This window comes from Centropristis striata, chromosome 3 (genome assembly GCF_030273125.1).
Source record: "Centropristis striata isolate RG_2023a ecotype Rhode Island chromosome 3, C.striata_1.0, whole genome shotgun sequence".
Lineage (NCBI taxonomy): Eukaryota > Metazoa > Chordata > Actinopteri > Perciformes > Serranidae > Centropristis > Centropristis striata.
In genome coordinates, this window is record NC_081519.1 from 17,186,584 (window position 1) to 17,203,915 (window position 17,332).

The following is a 17,332-nucleotide window of genomic DNA, read 5'->3' on the forward strand; positions in this document are numbered from 1 at the left end:
CCAAACAATAGAATGCCCTAGGTGCATGCACTGTTTGTGAATAACGCTCATACAAGGATAAGAATTCAATCATTTGGTCGTTTTGTCACCATAACTTTGCATAAGCTTGTTATGAGGGAACAGGAAAATGCATTTAAGTCATTCTATATGTATGTCTCTATGCGAGTAAGTTACAGAATGACCTTGAGAAGCAGTGTGGGCACAAGTTCAAAACAAAGTCATGATTCTAATCTTTATAATTAATGGGTATGAGGGCCTGTGTCATTCATTACGGCTGATATTTAATCTCGTAGATGGGGGATAGTTTCTGTGACTGAATCATGGCATATTTCAATCCATGATTGATTCCTCTCCGCAGAGGATTGCTATGGAAGATGAAGTAATCACTCTCAGTCAAAAAGAAAAGAGTGAAAGTTGGGCCTTTTTCTTTTCACAGAGCTTTCAGACAGTCAATTCGGTGTGTTCCCGATGTTTGATAAGAAGCCACAGGAAGCTTTAAAATGTTTGATTGCAAATATTATCTCTGCACACAAAGAAAACATGCAATTCATATAAAATCACTCAGAATTGATTCAAAGAGATGTCGAGAATAAGGAAGGCTTGTTTGTGTCTTCATCTCTACAGGGATGCGAGACAGAGGATTGTTAATGATAAACTCGTCAATCATTTTCTGTAATGATTCATTACTCATTGCTCTGGTTCATTTTTCTCTGTTGTGGCCTCGACAATAGAAACAGATGAGACCGAGACTCTTCTCCCACTTGTGTTACCACATCAAGATTTTATCTCCAGCTTAAAAGCTTATCAGGCCGACAGTAATGATATTGAGTGACTGAATTGTGTGTTTTGATGGATATCGCTGTGAGTAATCTGATGCCAAATTGTGTTCCAGTTCTCATATTGTTCCGATTTTAGAGTCTGCAAATAACTACGCTCCCCCTTCTCCCCTCGTTCTCACCGCCACGACCCACACCCCCACCCATCTCTCGTGTCGCTTAAAGTCATTTGTCATAGCTGTGATTCTTTCCCACAGGTGGAGAAATACGGTTGAAAACCCATTTTAGTGCTCTGTGACACAAAAATAGATTATCATTGTCCGATGTCTATTTGGCCCCTAGTTAATCTGTTGCACATTGTGTACTGTGCTGGGTTTTCAATAGTCTCCATTCTGCTCCGTGATAGGATTGAGGAGCCGTCTCTAAAGGTATCTGCAATGCTTTATGAGAAGGATAATTAGCTTCTACAGTAAAGAAACACCACTGAGGATTGTGAGAATTACCAGTGAAGACTCCTCTTGTCAAATCATTTTCTCTACAGTCGTAGGCTGCAATTACATTTAATCATGTGTTGGGAAAATATGAAAAGGGTCGTCTCTTTGTGATGCCTCTCTTGGTGGAAACTTAAAGCCGGGGTTGTGCTGGAAAATAACTATACTGTGTAGTTTTGACTATGTTGGGAAGCATACATTTTTGTATGCTGTTTATATAATACAAAAGGTCACAGAGAGAGGGGCAAGACGTGATCATTTTAAATAGTTTAGGATTCTGCCTATACTCTAGATACTTTTGTTGAAACAGATATCTCACTCCTCTGTTGAAAAATTCTCACCAGCAAACCATCATTTTAGAATAATATCTCCATCCACAATACAGTACCAATTCAACTTCACACACTCACCACAAAGGCTAGGTCACAGTACATCAAATACAAAAAAAAAAATAAGAATAGTAGCTTATAAATACTTAATTAATACATATTTGATACCTATTTATTCATTTATTTTTATTTTCTGGTGCAGGGCCCAAGGTGCCATGGTGAAACTTAAATGTGACTCATGCAGACAGATGACAAGGTGGAATTGTTACTTAGCGTCACCTTACAGTACCGGCAGTCCACCATTGTAGTGATGTCATGCTCATTACACAAAGCAACAATTGGCATGCTCAAATTGAGAAGACATTTGTAAAATCTTCACCTTAGAAGGTGTTTTCTAAAACTCCGTTCAGAGGGAAAAACATAGAGCAAAATATCAATTTTCAAAAATATCTGTGTTTTAATAACCTTAATATGGTAATGTCTGTCCTAGGGGAAATTCATAAGTTGCACTCATTTGTAAATGCGAAATGTGGCAGAAATAGAGAAGTTCAAACCCTTTCTGTCTTCTGCACATCTGGCCGAAATGACAAATAATGCCAGATAAATTGCCTGAGCAGAGTCAAGTATATATCAGTATACATAGCAAAGTAATGTTATATATTATTTTGATAATATAACTCAAGTCTCTCTTTGACACAAGATATATTATTGCTACAATCATGTACAATACCAACATCACCATAAAACAATTCCATATAGAACCAGCATTGTAGCGTACGAGCTATAAATTAATAAGCATATATGAAAAAATGGCTGTATATAGATAGCATAGAAGATAATATATATCTTCAGTCATGATGAATTATAGCTCTGCATGACATCTTCGTGCTCCTGTCTCATCCACAATGCACTCATGTCCTTGTTGCTACTGAGAGCAAGGTCAGCCACTTTACCCCACATCTGACATCATTATTCTGCATTGTCAAACAGGCGTTAAGTGTTTAGCACATTGATTTTCCTCCCTTTTTGCTCTTGCTTAGATTGATCATCACATGGAAGTCGGTCTTTGGAAAGTGATCAATGCTCTGCCATACAATTATCATCTCAGGAATGCATCTTTAAAAGCCAAGATCCATTGCAATGCAGCACTTAGTGGATAATTCTTTGTCACGCGCATGTCAGGGACATGACACTGGACCTACAGAGACCACAGGCAGTGAATCGTAGAACATTCGCGAGAGCTGAAAGAGCAAGAGCTTAAGTTAATAAATCCTTGGCATTTGACAAATCTGTAGAATATGTAGTCAGTGAGACATGACATACTGGAGACCAGACCACTTTGGCTCATATGGGCCTCAACCAGTTTACGTTTCACAGCTTTCTAGCTACATTTTCAGTAACAGCCTGGAGTTATGTGTTTGTGCAGCACATTCAAGATGCTGTTTGTTCCTGCAAGTGTTTACAATGCAATTAATAAATAAATGAATGAATAAAAGAGAACATTAACAGAAAGACGGCGAGCTGTAGCCAACAGCCTTAATGCTTAAAGGCGGCATTAAAACATGCATACATGCCAGTGAGAGGGATATGAGCGTATTAACATTTATTGCATATGGGCTCAGTTATGTAAAATCATGCAACTCCCTGATTGCTCGGCTTTACAGAAAGTGGGTAGATTATTTGCACAGTAAAAGTGCCTTTCTCCCCATACACTACTCTGGGTATTTTTTTGCATGCATCCAGATTTGATGTTAAGTGCCTGCTGATGCATTATGTATATTAGATAATGCATTGTGTGTAATCTAGGCAGACCTCGTCTGAACCTAGAGCGACATATCATTCCAGACCCCACACGCAGAACCCCCGAGATGGCGTGATTGCCGGTTTAGACGGCCACCATGTTCTCGCACCTCCACTGTGTCATTCCATGTCACACAATAATCATAACAGACCTTCGACCAGACAGGAGATCTGATGTATTGTACTCAACAACCCCATATAGCTTTTTATAACTTTATTATAAGCCATTTTCAGAACTTTTTTTCTTTCTTTTTTCGAAGAGGTGAACTGAAACTCATGGTCTGTATTCAAGCCATTTTCCAGGGCTCACAGCATCCAATTGTTTCCTACAAAGGAATGTCACTTTTTTTGAAGGCTGCTCTATGGCGCCGTTCAAAAAGTCAGTTTTGTGATTTTGAATGGACAATTTAGTTTCTCATTTCACCATCCGACTCTCATTTGGAGCGAGCAGTGACCTGTGTCATATGGACATTGGATAGAGGTCAGCCACTGCCAACTGTACTGCAGGGTGCAGTAAAACACAGAGAGGTGTGGGCCACACCTGCATGCCTGGATCCGATGGTTTGTGCTCAGACACACACCAGAAGAGAGGAATAAAGTAAGAAACAAGAAGTGATAAATAGAAGTTTGCTGACTTTATCTAATGTGTCTCTTTATATGACTGTGACAGCACATAGTAAATTTTATAAAATAGTGTTTCTGGCACTGCACTACACTATTTCTGGCTTCTCCCTCCTGTCTGGAAAATAAGATCAGCGGGATGTAAGTGAAGGGACACAAGCCATCTCTCCACTTTACTGCAGGATTTTATTTTGATACCACATTTAAAATGCAATGAAGTCCCCCCCCCCATACAAAATCTAACTGTCATGCTTATAAAAGAGTATCCAACAAAGTTATCCTTACACCTGAAAGACCACAGAAGTAGGTTACATCCTGCATATATTTACCATAATCACCCCCTTTTTCCATTTATCTGTAAGGTAACTTCTCAGAACTTTTAATGTGTTTTCTCCAAAGCGGTGTGCTGTTTTATTTTTACCTGCCAGCCATTAGTTTTCATTGCATTTCTGAACAACCATGTGGGTAATAAAAACTTGAATTGACATTTAAGCTATAATGGTTGTCAGCAGCCCCCGTGGTACCCCGCCCTTTGCTGGGTTTGAGCTTGGCAGTGGGTCTTCTTGCAGCGGGCTGAGTCCATGACACGGCGAGTTATATATGCCAGGGCATTACAGAGCCCTTCTTAATCCGGTTTGTCACGCTGCTCCCTCTGGACTGGGGTAATTTCATGGTGCTGAACTGGTATTGATAGAGGCTTGGTAAATGAGGCACGCAGCAATCGTTAACTTTAATAACCATAAAGATGTGAGCATTGGAGTCATACAGGCCCATGAGAGGAAACCCATACAGGTGATTAAGAATCGACCAAGGCCGTGGCCAGCAGCACCTCACATCTCGTATTCGTACTAATGGAATTACCTGTTAAAGATGTCAAGACTATTACCACCAATGGTCCAATTGCTGCACTATACTTTTACTATTCAGTAAACTGGAGCCCATTTCCATGTCTCCATGTAATAAGAAAACCTATTAAAGGCGAGCTGCATACTAAGATTTTCCTTTTTTATGTCCTTTTTTGCCTTTGCTCATTAACCAAACCCTTTCATAATAGTTGATGGCAGTATTGTGGTATTTTTTTGGTGAGGTGCTGTATTGAGTCTATGTATTGTAGTGCACCACATGTCCCACCAGAGGTAAGTCTGTACTGGTTTAACAGACCCATAAAGTCAATGCCTATAACCTTAAACATCTTGCAAGAATTTCACAAATCTAGGCTTACTCTCTGAACATGACTAATTTAGATTAAACTATGTCCACTTCTGTAAGACAAATGCCTTGACGCAGTATGAACAGCTCTGTTGATTAATTTCATGTTTACTGGCTAGTTAGCCAGCTAGCTTGTCCATTTCTGTAGATGCTGTGCACGCTCTGCAGAGTAGTTTCTTCGCAGTTGCCAGTGGTGGAAGTATTAGACCCTGTGTAAACCCCATCCGCTAGTTAGCTAGCTTTCATTTAAGTTGGCGTGTTAATCCTGTTATGCTTTCATGCTAAACGGGTTACAGTAAATGAGCAAAACAAAGTTGTCACTCGTGGTGACAGCAAAGTTCTTTCCTGACAGTGTATGTTGATGAAGCATTCAATGGTTAAATTTTACTTATTTAGCAGCCAGCTCTTTAGCAAGCTAGCCTGCTAATGCCACCACGCTTGTAATGCAAAGTTTCTCTACAAGTTAAAAACACAGCAAGACTCATCTACATAGGCATATACTTCTATCACCAGCAGCTCAGATTTTATTTTAATTTTATTTTTATTATTTCATCTACCATGCACCTAGGGAAATGTTAGGAAGTACATAGATTCCACCTACGCCATACTAGGCCTCTGTACGTTGGATCCACTGTAGCAGAGCAGTATTTAGTATTCTGTAAGCTAGATTCAGAGGTAAGCCATACCAGCAGAGGGGAAAAAACAACATTGATTCGTGTGACTCCAGTATAGCTGGGTCAGTGGTTCCTGTCAGTCAGCTTGAGCTCTAGAGTGTCTTTCTCCCCCTCTCCCCCCCTCTCTCCCTTAGGTTTGTGGTAGCTCCAGGCGCTACTATAGCTGCTATGTCCACTTGTTTGTCTACTCCCATTACTGTGGGTGATGCAGCCTCAGGAGGAAAGTGAAATCCAGGCCACAGAAGGGTCAGTAAGAAACCAGCCTGAAGCCTTCACACTAGCTGAGGTCAGAGAAACCATACGGATCATTGCAATAGGGTGCTGATGGGCACTTGATAAATGGTAAATCCACTCCAGCTCCTGATGCATCAGTGAAACTTGGGTCAAAAAGGTTTTTAGACTGGATAAACAATGGTTAACAAGGCCTAAGATTAATTTGTTTGTTATTCTTGGAGACAGTCTGGACTGTAAAATCTCCCACAGCTGGCTTTCCTCCCACTTCTTCTTTAGATGTGTTTTTGTGGTGAATTGTGCACACTCCTCTGGTAGCCCTCCTCCTTGAGGCTACCTTTTAATATTCATTGGTGGAAGTCAGCCGTCTGGGAAAGGACTTCAGAGTGAGAACAAGTGGCTGGGGCTTGAGCCTTAGTGGACGATTTACTCTCAAAGGCCAGGAGAACTTCAGCGCTGCAAAAAAGGACTCCACGTCCAAACCATAAGAGGAATGTTGTCTTTTCATGTTTTTACCCACAAAGGACTCTTTTATGTGGAATTTACACAGTCTGTAACCATGTTAACACCTTTAGTCAGGGACAGGCATAACAGCATAGCTCTAATGTGGCAGATATATGCACTATGCATGCAGTCTCTCTCTGCTCTCCTTTTATTCTTGCTACTTCACACATTTCCATAGTCCGTGAGGTGTGATTCTGAGAGCATTAGCACCACAGACATGATATTCTCCGTCATGAAAATATAGAGCGAGTTCTAATTCTGCTCCTCCCAGGGATTTCTCTTCACACACCATTCATTTCAACTGGTCCTGTTACAGAAGTAGAGGAATTTGAGCAGTAAATGAGGGTTGTGTAATTTCTGATGAAATATATAAACTGTATCAGTTGCCAAGAGGAAGGACATGAAATGTTGTTCCCTGGCACTGCCTCCAAGGCCTCCATTTGGAATCCACTCAGCGGTGCTTTGTAGCGTGTTTAAACATTATCCTAAGTAATCAGGGGGAGTGTTCGTGAAGTTCTAACTTGATGTATAAGTAATGAAACGCTAAATTCTGATGAGCATCATTAAACATATATGCAGTGGGACAGCTGCCCCACAGCCACTTTGATGCTTTTGCCTCTTGAAACACATCATTAATATTCTTTTTTTTTTCTTCTTCTTCTTCCCTCAAATCTGAAAAACTAATCGGGACAAACAGAATAAAGCGTTTTTTCATTTTGGACATATCTGACAAGTTTTCAATCAGATGCATTTTATTATGTTTAAAAATGCGTCACAAGTTATTAAAAGGGTCATTTTTCCATTATGCATGATTTCACAGAGAGAAAAGTTGACAGACAAAAAACAACTCAACAAACAATCTGCTGCTTAATAAAACTTCACGGGGGTTTGAAGTGACTTTTCGGGCGCACGGTACAAAGTAACTTTGCTCACTTGTAAAAAGGCATTTCTGCGACCGCGAGAGTCTCAATTTGTCTTTCAGATATGCATCATTTTCAGCAATGATTTGAAATGCGGTACTCACTCTGCTTCTCGAGTAAGAACTGTGTCGAATTTACATTTCTTGGCTCTACACATGTCTACAGTTATTTACTGACAATGGAAAGTATAATTCCTGTTGCCATCTGAGATGTAAATTGACAATTAGAAGTGCTAAGGCAGTGTAGCGCAGAAGCACTGGGGAACAACAACAAGCCTACAGAAAAGCAGAAATTGTGAAGAAAGATGGACAGTGGTTGATGCAGCAGCTGCCTGTCTGGCAAAACAAAACAGGCACTCCAGCATGCAGGCGGAAACGGCTCATTTTCACCTGAGTGTGCACTGATTAAGTTGTTATGACGAGTCCTTGAGAGGCTTAAGTTTTCCCCGCTGCTGTGTTCCTTCCCTCGGCCATATGTCATTACTTAATAAATGTAGCAGTGAGAGAAGCAGTGTGAAAGAGAGAGCTAAAGAGGGCTGGAGAGAGAGAGGAGGTGACAGAAATGCTTGCTGATGGGGAGCCAGTGATTACTGCTCTTGGCCACTCTGCATAGATTATAGTTGTTGACGCTGAAGCTGAGCCAAGATGTAGTGGAAAAAATGTTTGTTTGTTTGGGTTTTTTTGTGGTGACATTGTCAAGAGCACCTGCATTTATCTCGAAAAATTGCCAGATGCAGCGAGATCAGAAGGCAGCAAAGTACGTTCTTTGTCACTCAGAGGAAGGAAAAAAAGCTGTCACTTTCCTGTGAGCGTGGTGTCTTTGAGTGAATAAACTGTCACAAGTTTGTTACTTTGACCTTGAGTTTATGTGCAGAAATAATGCAGCCCATAATGGGTTGTTCCTTTTGGTGGTGATCTGCATGGGTTTTAAGCATCAAGACTATCTTGGATGTAATACACTTACTTTTTCAAGCACCTGCTGTTAGAAAAACATTTTTGACAACACAACACACCAGTTCTAGGGGGAAAGTTTCCCTGAGATACTATTGATCAAAGAAGAAGACAGTTCTCATCCTTGAAGCCTTTTTCCTCGTAAAATGAAACATGAAATATACCATTTAACTAAAACGGAAGAGTCTCTGTCTATCTGTTTGTCTGTCCTTCAATTTTCACCATTTCATCCGATTGACTTCACTTTTGGTAGCCGTATTGCTGAGGAAAGCAGAAGCTTCTTGCTGCCGAAGAAAAAGTTGCCGGAGAGTTCTTCTTTTGTCAGTGAATTATGTCCAGAGAATACCCAGAGCCAATCAGTCAACAGAGTCCTGAACTTCTGTGACAATTTGACCTCTGTTATACATAATTTCTTCCCACCTGAAACACATGAACATTTTTTCATAGTTTTTCTATTCTGTCTAATTATTGTATTGTGCCGAGCTTTGCAACTGTGTAGAACACTTTCAGCGAAACACCGATGAACTACATGCTGGCTACAGCTCACTTTACTCGTTACTCTATGTTACTCACTTCACTACATTCAACAGACTGGAGATGTGACATGTAGAAATTTTCAAACGTAAGCGATGTAGCACTTTTGATCCATGAAATAGCCTGATCCCAAATAGCTAGCTGTTAGCAAAAGATGCATATACTCTATTGAAGTTGTTTGGATGAGCAGTTCTAGGATAACATAAATCAGACATCTGTGTAGCTCAGTCTACATACTAACACACTGTTGTGCACTTAGAAATGGTCAAAATTATTTTCTCTGGCAGTCATTTTAAGCTCCTCATCAGCTGTGACTGCAGTGAATCTCAGTCTGCTTTGACAGATGACTCGGTCTATGGTCAGTTTCCGCAGTAAAGATGTCTGGAGACGTTTCAGACTAGTTTGAATTTAATTCCTTCAACGCAGCAGGTTAAACTGAGCTAACGAAACACTTTTAGGGCTTAAAAGTCACACTTAAAATTGACTTGAAGACCCTAGGCTTGCAGGATTAAGACTACAAACAACTCAGTATGACAGTCGCTCTCTTTCCCTTCACGAAGAATAGCTAGTGATATGAAGTGTCATGTGGTTGTTGAGTCCTAAAAGACAACTGCCACTTTTTCAAAATATACCATCTTATATTCGAGCCATTATGGTACATTATGTAAATGCAAAAATGTATGTATAGGTACGACTTTAACTTCAGTTAATTATCCGTCTAAAAATCTCAGTCTGTCTGTACTCAAATATGAAGTTTGGCTTCTTATCCTCATCTCCCAGTCTTTCTCCCACTATCTATCTCCCCATTTTACAACCTTACCTCATTAACAGCTCCTAATTGGCCGTTGGGCTAAGCTGAAAACAATGAAGCATTGATTTCCTTAAACATAATCACCTCATCCAGTCATTTAATGGCTGCTGTCACTGTGGGCCGCCAAGAGAAAAATGACCAGTCAGTGGTCCCATCGATGCCCTTCACCTCCACTCACCAAAGGCTAGAGTGCAAAGCCACCCACTCCATCTTAGCAGGTTGGTTTAACCCCTTTAGCTGCGTGACAGGCTCCAAGCACTACATCAATCACAACCTGCAGTCATGTCTCAAGTTGTTTTGATCCCTTATTGCACCATAATGCACTCACAGTTACTGTTGTGCACTTGAGCGTTTTAGCAGGAGGGATATATATTATGAAATGCCACAAAGTATTGTATGGCTATATACACACACAAACAAAGTCACGCAAGCACAGACACGTACTCAGACACAGATAATGGATAGTCATTTACCTCACCCGGAGATCCCAGCTACCTGAATGAAATTATGTCTCGTCCAAGTGGCCATTTGTCGTCTAAGTGGTTCTCGTGACTGGCCCAGTAGAGTCATCGTGGATCCATTTACACTGCTCTCTCCTCCACATACCAGATGGTTCATAGTGATCTCGACTAATGTCCACCTGGCTGATGGCTGGATCTCAACCCATGGCTTACACACACAGACAAGCATGTGCATACATGTCGTGTGTGCGTGCAAATGTGTGTGTGTGAGGGCAATAATTATTATAATCATTATAATAATCATAATGATCAAAAATAATATGTTCTGACCAAATTACTTGTATTCAGTCAGTGTCCAAATGTAAAACAAACAGAAACTATATTCCAATGAAATATCACTTTTTTCATGTTTATAAGCTTAATTCCCACAAACCACTACTACTAGATAAACAATACAACAGGAACACCCTATACATTTTTCAACACTTCTATAGTCTTAGTTATGTAAAAGAATAACATCTCAAACAGAGAATATCCATAATAACCCTAACAAACGTCGGTTCAATTAGCTGCAATTGTGTTTCACTGTAAGTACATATATAGGTTAAATAAAATGCGGATTCTGATTATTTTAAATATTATAGAATTTGTTAGAACATAGTCTATTAACTAACTATAACTATAAGCTCCTTTTTAAAGATTTTATGTCACGATAATTTAAATCAATAAATCTGATATATTTTTTAAAAGTTTTAGACAATTGTACAATTTTTGGCGTAGAGCCTGTTTTTACTATAACAGAGGAAGCTGCACTTGAATCAGCTGATCGGTGTTGCAATTTTGTTCATGTTATTGTTTGTTTTGTATGTCCATCGTTGGCTCTTTGGTGCTTCATCTGCTTGGCTACCAGCTGATTATCAATCACCAATCTGACCAATCCCACCTGCCAGTTCTCAATAAAACTCCTTCCAACACCTCAACCTCCTTTACATAACTAGAGTTTGGTATTATTGACTTATATGGATGTATGTTTACAGCTACCCCTGAATATGTTGTACTAGGTGTTACAGGTGATTAGTTTTCCCAGCAGAACCCACGCTGCTGCTCAGGTTCTTTGAGAGCTTGTTCAAACAGGAGAGCCTTGCTCACAAAATCTTACTGTGTTAGCCAAAAGTCCCATATCAGGACAAATTACATCACAAGTTATATTAATCTCGTAGTGGTTTCTTCTTGTTGTCCCTTGTCAGGTGCTTTCTGGGTACACCTCTGTTGTGCTAACCTGCAATTGAGGCTTTGAAGCTAGCTGAGGGGATTCAACCCAATTCAGTATTCTGTGATGCAACGTAAAGTCCTCACTTATTCAGAGATCTGCTTTGACTTGAAAGCAAGTCTGCGGGTCAGGAAGCTGTCAGTAAAATATTCAACAAGCCAACACATTGTGGGGTTTGGGGTTTTAGCACACTCAAGGGATATTTCCTCTCACTTTTATGGTCTGTGTTCTGCCTCCTGCTGCCCAGAAATATCCAACAACAAGCACTGAGAGAGTGATATTAATACTGCACGACAGCACGGTCCAGCAGGACTGCAAATGTTTGCCTTTTAATCCAGGACTCGGCGGCCTTTGGTCTGGCCACGGCAGACATTGATGGGAATGGGAAAAGAGCACTGTTGCCAAACTTGTCTAGGCTGGTGGGAGCTCAGTTCCGTAAATCATGACCTGAGCCATTTCAAACATTTGCACAACCAACCGAGCTAGAGAAACACACACCGGTTGTTGTCATGCCGGTGGAAGCAAATGCAGCTTCTCACCGCAGAAGGATGTCCTCTTTAAAACTTGGTACGGCCGTGTGAAATAAGGCACAAACAAGATGAAATGTGGCATTTGGTTGTCTCCACATCTTTTGCGCTCCATCCTCTATCTTACTGTGGATTGGAAAAGATAAGTTCAATTCCCCTTCCTTTACTTCTCCTCCTTTCATCTCCTCTCGTCTCCTCTCTTCTCCTTTCCTTTCCTTTCCTTTCCTTTCCTTTCCTTTCCTTCTCTCTTCTTCATTTCTTCCTCTCCTCTCCTCTCCTCTCCTCTCCTCTCCCCTCCCCTCCTCTCCTCTCCTCTCCTCTCCCCTCCTCTCCTCTCCTCTCCTCTCCTCTCCTCTCCTCTCCTCTCCTCTCCTCTCCTCTCCTCTCCTCTCCTCTCCTCTCCTCTCCTCTCCTCTGTCCAGGGATGAGCTCCAGTTTAATTGTTGGACGCTGGTGTCTGTTGCGGTGGCTGTCAAGGGAAGATAAAGAGTTTTTCCTGGGGCGTAAGGAAAGGGGAGAGCGGTGATGGAGGGCCTCTCTCCTGCAGCTCCGCTGGCTGCATTAGCCCCACGCTTTATAATTGTGTGAAGGGGGCACTTCCAGTGGCTCCCTCATTACTCACTGGCATGGCCAGTCCCTGGCAGCCAGACACACCTTGTCCTCTAGCTCTCTCTCTCTCTGCCTGTCTCACTCATTTCAGGATGTCCCTCCGCTCCATCACCCCCTCCCTCCCCTGGGCAACCCTCCCTATTGTTATTTTGACCCAGTATCGCCATCGGCACATATCGCCTTCTCTTCTCACTGAATTTTTTTGACATCCTCCTTTGTCAGACTGGGACCTATTGTACAACATTTGCTCTGACTGATGTCACCTTTGCTTTGGAGTTAATGCTTTAGTGTAGTATAGCCTAAGACCGCCCTGGCTCAGTCATGGGACTCCATGGAGTCAGCCGTCCAAGTCTATATGACTGAAGCCTGCAAGTGCCAGGTCTTCTCTGGAGAAGCAAAATATTTATCCATTTTTTCATCATATTGACAACATATGGAAGATATGAGGGGTGCAAAGGCAGGCATATTAATACACAGAAAGTGCATGATGTGATCTTCATCATAGGTTGATTGGTATGGAGTGAGGACAGCCAGCGCGGAGTGAGAGGCAATTAGATGACAATAATTGAGATGCCTCGAGGGCCAATTTGTTACACATACTTACAGTGTAAGTGCTCAATGATTGTACTGCAGCGTGTCTCACATGATGTGATGAGGAGCGGTAGTCGAGTTTCCCTAAGCACATCTCTCATTCACATATATTTGGATTTTTGATGTTAATGACAATGTATATTTTCAGTGACATGTTTCCTCTCACCTGTGCTGACCGTGTTCCTGTCTGTCTGCAGAGGGAGGGACGTGTGAGGTGATCGCTGCCCACCGATGCTGTAACAAGAATCGTATTGAGGAGCGTTCTCAGACAGTCAAGTGCTCCTGTTTACCGGGGAAAGTGGCCGGGACGACACGCAACAAACCCTCCTGTGTGGATGGTGAGAAAGTTTTGTGTGTTTTGATATTGTGCTGCTGCTGACAATTTATTACTGAAGGCTCTTGCGGAGGGCAAAGTCCTCGTCTATTTGGTACCTGTTGCAAAACAAGCCCAGCATACCTAGGAATTATGTATGAATGACAGACAAAAAGGCAACGTTCAGAGCAAACACAAGGAGTAGTGTGCATTAGTAGAGAGGCAGAAAGTAAAAGTGTTGAGCTGGTTTATGGGCATGTAGCCTGTTTGACTTTTATGCAAGGCCACAATTTGCCTCTTGACACAGGCCTGTGATAAGCATTCACATTTGTATTACTTGTTACCATTACATGATTATTTGCCCTAACTACAGTCCTTCCTTTAACCTTCCCAAACCATAGTTGCCATGCACAGGTATAGCAAGAATTTTAAAGATATAGCATTAGATATAAAAAAAGAAAAGAAACCTGTAGCGTGATGCAATTCAGGGCAGAGTCCTGCACGGATCTGATTTTCAAGACCTGCTCCCACACAAAAACCACACCATGCACTCATGTCCCCACCCAACCACCCACAGACTCGACCAATTTGTTACACAACCTGACCCAGCCCGTCAACCAAGATCCACGGTCTGACCTGAAACTGCAATTTCTATATTTATGTTCTATGTTCTTTATTTGCAAATTTAGAGAAAAGTTATAGAACCATGCCTTGCAACTAAGATAATTAACTAAAACTGAGGTAATCAGGAAGTAGAATATGAATGAATAATTTAAGCTTGTTCTCATATTATTGAACAGCACATCTCCACTGTTAACATGCTTGTTAGTAATGCACCTGATTGAAGCGGAGAAGACAGACAGCACACAAATTTGTTAGCTACCCCCTGATTTTAACAGCTGATTTTGTAGCCTACAGCCAACACTATCAATAAAATGCAGTAAAAGAGAAGCCCTATGATTCATTTAATTCTATTTATTCGTTTGAATCTTGACTGGTGCCAGCAGCAGCTGACCTTGAAGAGATTTGGGAAGGACCGGAAAGGATTGATGCAGTCAGAGGATTAAAACATTAAAATATTTTTTATTTAGTTTTCATTTTATTTTAATATATTTATTATTATTCAGCACACAAGACCCAGAATCAAACCCTGATTAAAATTAAAACAAAATACCACGCTTGAATCACCTTTTTGGAAGGTCACCCAGCTGCTGGTATCTGACCTGATGCAGGAACACTTAATTATTTTTATTTTCATATCTTTGATGTAAAAAAAGTATTCATGTCTAATGCATAAATGGAATGAATGAATGGAATAGTTGAAGTAATAGTTCATACTGTTGCAATATTCCCACTGCATATTACTGTGGAATTTAGTTATTTACAGTATTTCTTTAATGTATTACTTCTATAATGCAATATAATATAATATATAAAGAGATTTCTTATTGACACATTCTGCCAAACTGCAGCTGTCTACATGGCATGTGCAATATAAATGTATTTAATTTCATAAAAACAAGATGTTTCCAAGGTTATATATCCAGTTTGAATAAACGTTATTTTTTCACATGCATTAATAAGCAACTCCGACAAAGACAGACAGCATATTCCAATATAACTCTCTCTGCTGTCTCTCAGTGAATGTTTCTAATAATAAAAGTACATCCAGCCATTAAGAACCCAGTGCTACACTGCTGGGCATCATGGGAGATAAAGGATGATCCAGTTGGGCTGTTGAACACCTGAGCAGGGAGCACGTTGCAGATCACATCGCCTAAGGCGGTTCAGGCTGATGGAAATGAATAACTAATAAACACAAGTCAGGGAAGCTCCAGGCTAGTGCACCTGAATTACCTCAGCTGAGAAAAACAATCAGGCAGAGGCAGCTCCACGGGAGGAAAAAAAAAGCCGACAGGAAGTCACAAGTCTACTGAGACAGAACTGCGATGCCCCCTTCACTCCACGGAGCTCATTTACTGCTCCTCAGTCTCGATCTTTACACCCCCACCTTCAGCAGAGATCAAAGTCATCTCTCTGACTGCCCTCTCGCCAAGAAATGACACCAAAATATCTTCATTATGAGGGATGTTACATGAAGGGCCCGACAGGCCTGCTCAGTGGGCTTCACAGGGTTGGTTAGCCACAGCTGACACTCAAGAAAATCCTAGAATTTAAATTAGATATGAGCCAAGGATGACACAAAAAGAAACTTTCTCCCCTGTTTGATGAACTTTTTGGGTGAACAGCGACATGTTAAGTCCTTGAGACATTTAATTCAAGAAGGTGTTTGCCCTGTAGTTGGTCTCCTAAATAAAACAATTGCACAGCTTAGAGATTAAGGCTGCACAATATTAGAAAAATATTACAGGGTTTTTTGTTTGTTTTGTTTTATATTTATGTATATATATATATATATATATATATATATATATATATATATATTTATTTATGTGTATATATATATATATATATATATATATATATATATATATATATATATATATATACGTATATATATATATATTGAAATATGTGAAGTCCATTGGTCCAGAATTTTGTACATATGAATCTATGCAGAACTTTACCTTCTACAATGTAGTTAACAATTGAATAAATAACATATTGGTTTTATATATACACGGTCGCCCATGTAGTTGGAATAAAATATTTTTTACCTCTTTCCATGAAATGATTGTGAGAATGTGATTTATTCGTGAGAGATATCTTTTCTTTATTAACTTTATTAATCAATCTCTTCCAAACATATCACAATGAAAATGAAACCACAATTAACAGAGGATTGTGTCTGAAAACAAAATTATGCCATCTTCATGGGCGACTGTAAAGGGTTCTGATACTGCAAAATTAAGTTTTACAGCAGGGAGAGGTCCCTCAAGACGATCTTCTCACACTGAGCAGCCGTCCCTGACACGGTGCACACACCCCATTAGTTAAAAAGGTGTAAAAATATTTCTGGTTGATTATGAAGCTGTGGTAGGCCACAACTGTATATTAATGTGAAACATTAGATTATTCATGGAAAATGAGAATCATGCAAGTTTTCCTTTTGGATGAAGAAGCAGTTTGTAGCATCACATTCAAGTTAATTTGCCTTATGTGCACGTCACATTGTTGATGCTGAAATTATTTACTGCATGCAGCCTTACTTGAGATCTAGACTGTGTTGTCCTTGAACAGAGAGGCCAGCAACCAGACACTGTCTCTTCAACAGAACCTAACAGACAACGGGCTTTAGACTCCTTTTATAATCACTCCAAATTTTTCACTAAACGTGGCATTAAGACAGTTAATAAAACGCCTGAAAAGCTTAACATCAAACACATCAAACATATTCTTGCCCACAACTTAAAACCTTATACCAAAACCAAGACCATTTAATAGTAAAAGTTACCAGTAGATGTTATACAAAGATATTCAATTATATATACAAATCAATAACTAAATAACACAGACAGAGATTCAGAGGTGGGGAATGAGGGGATGTTGTTCTTCATGCATGTTTGCTTCAGGCTCCCGCAGCGAGAGAGTCCTTGCTGTTTGTGTATTGATTAACAAGCACTTATAGAAGGAGTGGTGATAAAAATTGAAAGGACAAGTCACTGAGCAGAGACATACAGTATTGAGCACCAATGCGTTGCACTGAAAGAGTCGAGAAGACCTCACCTCTTAATAATTATATCTCCGTTA

At 40.4% G+C, this 17,332-nt stretch overlaps 1 protein-coding gene across 3 annotated transcripts in view; it reads left to right on the top strand.

Annotated features, from left to right (window-relative positions):
- Positions 1–17,332, top strand: part of LOC131968726 (chemokine-like protein TAFA-1) — a 139,200-nt gene that overhangs the window by 99,637 nt on the left and 22,231 nt on the right. For all 3 annotated transcript variants that reach the window (XR_009394057.1, XR_009394058.1, XM_059329727.1), the window contains one exon: positions 13,506–13,646. Coding sequence is in view for 1 of the 3 variants with exons in the window: in XM_059329727.1 (XP_059185710.1) it covers positions 13,506–13,646 (141 nt within the window). In the remaining 2 variants the exon portion in view is untranslated. The remainder of the gene's footprint in view (positions 1–13,505; positions 13,647–17,332) is intronic.